Source organism: Solanum pennellii, chromosome 5, assembly GCF_001406875.1.
Source record: "Solanum pennellii chromosome 5, SPENNV200".
In the NCBI taxonomy this organism is placed as follows: domain Eukaryota; kingdom Viridiplantae; phylum Streptophyta; class Magnoliopsida; order Solanales; family Solanaceae; genus Solanum; species Solanum pennellii.
Window position 1 is genome coordinate 60,538,962 of NC_028641.1, and position 4,603 is coordinate 60,543,564.

Sequence of the window (4,603 nt, forward strand, 5' to 3'; positions counted from 1 at the left end):
GTCCTCCACTAATGTGAGTATTTGAAAATTTTGTTCACACCCATATTTTAGTTTTTCTTTTTCTCCCATATTATTAGTAATAAATTGACTTTACTTTTGATCCTTCCTTATGCTATCTGATTTAAGTACATTTAAATTTCAGCTAGTTATATTACTTAAATTATCAATATATTAGGTTGAGTTTGTATTTTTACTTCATATTTAAAAATAGTATAATTTTAAAAAACAATCCAAATATATCATATTTTAACACGCTTAAATTAATTGAAGATCAGATATTTCTCAATCTAACGATCATAAAAATCAAAACAACATGAGACCAAAAAGTACTATTATCGGCCCTCTTCTATTTTAGAAACTCTTTTTGGTATTAATCAACCAAGTTCCATCAATTGAAGAAAATATTCTACTCTTCAACACATTAAAAATCAAAGTTCCATTGTTGCAAACAGTAAATGACATTATAAATTCTATCTATTACCACTTATACCTAGAATATTTTCCTAAAAGCTGATATTTATTTAATTTAACTAAGTAATATTTCATGCATAAATGTGTCTTAATTTCAATTTGTAGGTCCTCGAATAGCCATAAGCCTCTCCAGAAAGATGTTGAAGTCTTCGTCTCTACTCAACATACTTACCCTAACAGTTCTTAAATCACTTCCAAATCTTCTTCCACTCCTTGTATGAATCTTGTGTTCTTTAAGAAGCTTTTGACAATCCTCCTCTTCACTTCCTTTGCAAATTAGCCATGCAAACGCTGTTTCAGAACAATAAGAATTTCAAATTCAAAAGAAAAAAAAAAATTTTTTTTTAAAATATAGATCGATAACAATCATAGCTTGTAATCTTGAACGTGACATAACATTGTAATATTTTCGTTATTACCAGGGTGTGCTTCACAAAAGTCTTTTGTGAAAAGGCAATATTGAAGAGGGTATTTCTGGAGGACAAAAAAATCACTAGCCATAACAACTTGTCTTAACCTCTGCCACCTGTTAGTCATAAGAGACTGACTATATTCGAAGAAATTTTCCATTTTGGGATCCAAACAACTATCAGAGACCACTTTAAGAATCTTAGCAGCTCTAAGTTGAGCTTCCTTACATACACCGATTGTACTAATCTCCATAAACTTTGTCATTTTCCTTGCCACCTCTTTGTCCTTAACAAGTGCCCAACTGCATGTAAATCAAATTATAATAAGTGAGAAATTGAAATTTGTAAACTTCTGTAGATTTGAGTTGTAGAATTAGTTATTGATACTTTGAAGCTAAAAATAATTGTTGATGTGCTTTATTTTGTGATAGTGCCTCACTTGTAATTAATGTTTGAAAAACTTACCCAATTCTAGAACCAGCATGACCAGTACATTTGGAAATAGTGAAGAGCATAACATCATGGTTGGCAGGTATGGTAATAGCAGTGTATTGCGGCCAATAATAAACTAAATCATAGATTAATTTTCCTTGATCTCCATTGACTACAGGCTCTCTAATAACCCCATCAGGATTATTTGGAGATGTAATGAACTCAATATAAGATCCACTTTTCTCAAAAGTTCTTGCATCTCCTGCCCATTTGTGCAGTCCTGACCTCACAAAATCAGTCACTTCTGGATAAGCCTGCAATACGACAATTACTCTGTAATTAACCAGGAAATGTCGCTTTTAAAGTAGACTAACTAAGTCACATGATGTGTTCTAAGAATTATATATCACGTTGTATTTAAGGGTGTGGCCTAGTGATTTCTTTAATTATAAGAAAAAGAATTATGATTTATGTTATAATTAATGGATCTAACATGTACCAAGAACCATGTGACTATTTAATAAAGAACAAGCAGTAATATTTTTAACATGTAGTGCAAATCTTTGCATGAACCATGTTCCTATATTATGTCTCTTTAGGATACAATGCAAGTAACCAACATTGTCACAGCAAGAAACATGGTATGTTAATATAAGTGAAACATTACTAAACACCTTGTTTTGTTGACTTTTAATAGGTTTATTATAGATTGATCAATATGCATTAGACATGTTAAAATAATACCTAAAGTCAAAAAGAATCATTAGCCATGTTGAGTCTTAAAACCTTATTATATAGCGCCTTCAATAATTTTTCATTTTTGACCACTAATTTTATCATGCATAGGGTAGGACATTCATCACAATTTAAATACAAAATATATCGTATAAACGTTTACCGAATAAAAAGGTGTAGCTGAAACTACACTGACAGGCTCAAGCTGATCAGTAGGAGAAAGAGCATACAGTGCAGCTTGCATAAGCTGGCTTGATCCAGTGCCAACAACAATATAATAATCATCCACAATTGCGTTTCCAACTATATTGTGCAGCCTCTTAATTTGTTCCTCTAGTTTCGACTCCATGAACCAACACAAACTCTTACCATTAGCAAAATAACTCAATGAATCATCACCATTGAATGTTATGCCACACTTGTTCCCTATTTTTCTCCAATATGGCTCATACATTATTGGATCACCACTATAAACCCAACAAAAATCAAATCCCAAATTAGTATTCCAACAAAGAGAATTGAGCAATTTGTAACATTTCTACAAATTTTATGAAAATGGATCTAATCTCTAGAAACATAAAAAAGCATTCAACATTGAATATCAAAATTGGCGATTTCACATATAAAAAATTGAATCGGGAGATTGACCAAGATCATAAGGGTATAACTTATATGAAACATTCTAATGAAAAATGAATTAAAATTGCAAACGAATACTTACTGATCTAGATTAATAGTGGTGAAAGTGTCCTTAATATCATTTTCTGGAGTTGCACAAGGAGCAGAAGAACACTTGACAAGGCAACCATCTGTTCCACACATCTTTTTCTCTTCTTTTTTTTTAAGAAAAAAATCTAATATCGATCACAAATAAATTTATGTGAGAAGAAGATAGATTTGAAATATATATATAGAGAAGGAGACAAATCTAATTAGCGAGAAAATATTTTTTTAATTAATACATAAATTTTTGGATCATCTTATTGATTGCACTTGCCAATCTCCACAAGGACCTCTAATTAATTAATTGGAGTAGAATTGCATTTATCTCTTTTATAATCTTGATTTTTCTCATTAAATTTTAGTTATCCTGAAACTTTTTCCATGTAATAAGGAGAATAAATACAGAAGTGTCTATTTGGGAAGCTGCCACATGGTAAGTGAAATTGGTGAGGTTACGGATCACATAGCTTAGTAATTACTTAATATTGAAATTACACATTTTTATTAGTAATAAATTAATGACAGGATAATTACGAGAATATCTTTGATGGTACAAATATAATGACACATTTAAATTGATTAAAATATAAAAGTATTTATCAAAAATAAAGAACTAAAATTTGATAAGTACATTCCCTAATAAATGATATTACATTAAATATTTAAGATACATAATATCTCTTGAAAATATATTAAATTAACAATCAAATATTTGTAACTAATTTTGTGTAAACAGAAAAGAAATATTTTCAACTTAACTAATTGTAAAAAATAAAAGAACACATGGACTTAATATTTGAAAATAATAATAATTTCATAACACTATTTATACATCTACTTTAAAAATGATAATCTATCAATTGTAAGCGAAAGTAAAAATATGCAATGTGAAATAGCAAGTTAATAGTACAAAATAAATAAATTAAAATAGAAAAATATAACTTAAATAATTAAAAATTCCAAAAAAACAACAACAGAAGAAGCTTAACATGATACTTTTATGTAAAATTCCAATATAACATAAAATAAGTGTCAACATAACTTAAAGTAAATATAATTAGAAGGAAGGAGAAAATTAAGTCTATAATCTTATTAAGTAAAGTTCTACCTTATCATATGTCATAACATCAACTTTTACTAAAAGTATTAAGAACGAATTTCGTTATCAATCTTAAATATTTTAAACTATTCAGCCTAGATCACACTGATTCGAAGAGTTTTCCAAGCCTCAAATTACTAAAATCTACCGTTAGCCACTACAAAGTCTAATTGATTATACTTGTTTATTAAAGAACAAGTAATTACTTGCTCTTTCTTTCTCTTTTTGAAAAATCAAATTGATTCTAAATTAAATACATTCGAATAATTATTAAAATAAAATATTATACTTATAAAATAAAAAATATCAACAGCAATAATATATAAGAAAAAAAATACAACACAAAGTAGAATATTAAATATACCTAATTAAAAACGTGATAGCTCAAAAATGCACTTCTTCCATACAATAATTATTTTGTAAGTTATAAGCAATAATAACTTGACAATTAAATTTATAGGAAAACCCCAATATTGAGACAAAAAGGCAAATTTGAGAAATAAGGTAAATAGTATAATATAAAGAAGGTAAATCTAAGAAGTAAGACAAGCAATTTAATATAAAAGAAACTAAATTTAAGAAGTAACGTAAGTAATTTTTTTTATATATATATATAAAGGTGAATCTAAGAAAGTAAGGCAAGTAACAATATCAGCTCATTTTATTTGTTTCCATAATATAAAATAAGGAAACAAATAAACTATTCCATTTTCCAGGTAAGGTAACAAATGTC

The 4,603-nt window shown here is 28.0% G+C and overlaps 1 protein-coding gene across 1 annotated transcript; it reads right to left on the reverse strand.

Annotated features, from left to right (window-relative positions):
- Positions 1 to 314: 314 nt before the first annotated feature.
- LOC107020730 (L-tryptophan--pyruvate aminotransferase 1-like) lies at positions 315 to 3,085 on the reverse strand. Its single transcript, XM_015221200.2, has 5 exons — positions 2,770 to 3,085; positions 2,212 to 2,515; positions 1,347 to 1,627; positions 891 to 1,183; positions 315 to 762 (listed from the first exon to the last, which is right to left on the reverse strand). The coding sequence occupies exons 1-5, from the start codon at positions 2,868 to 2,870 to the stop codon at positions 566 to 568; spliced, it is 1,176 nt and encodes a 391-aa protein (XP_015076686.1). The 5' UTR covers positions 2,871 to 3,085; the 3' UTR covers positions 315 to 565.
- Between the last annotated feature and the right edge of the window lie 1,518 nt (positions 3,086 to 4,603).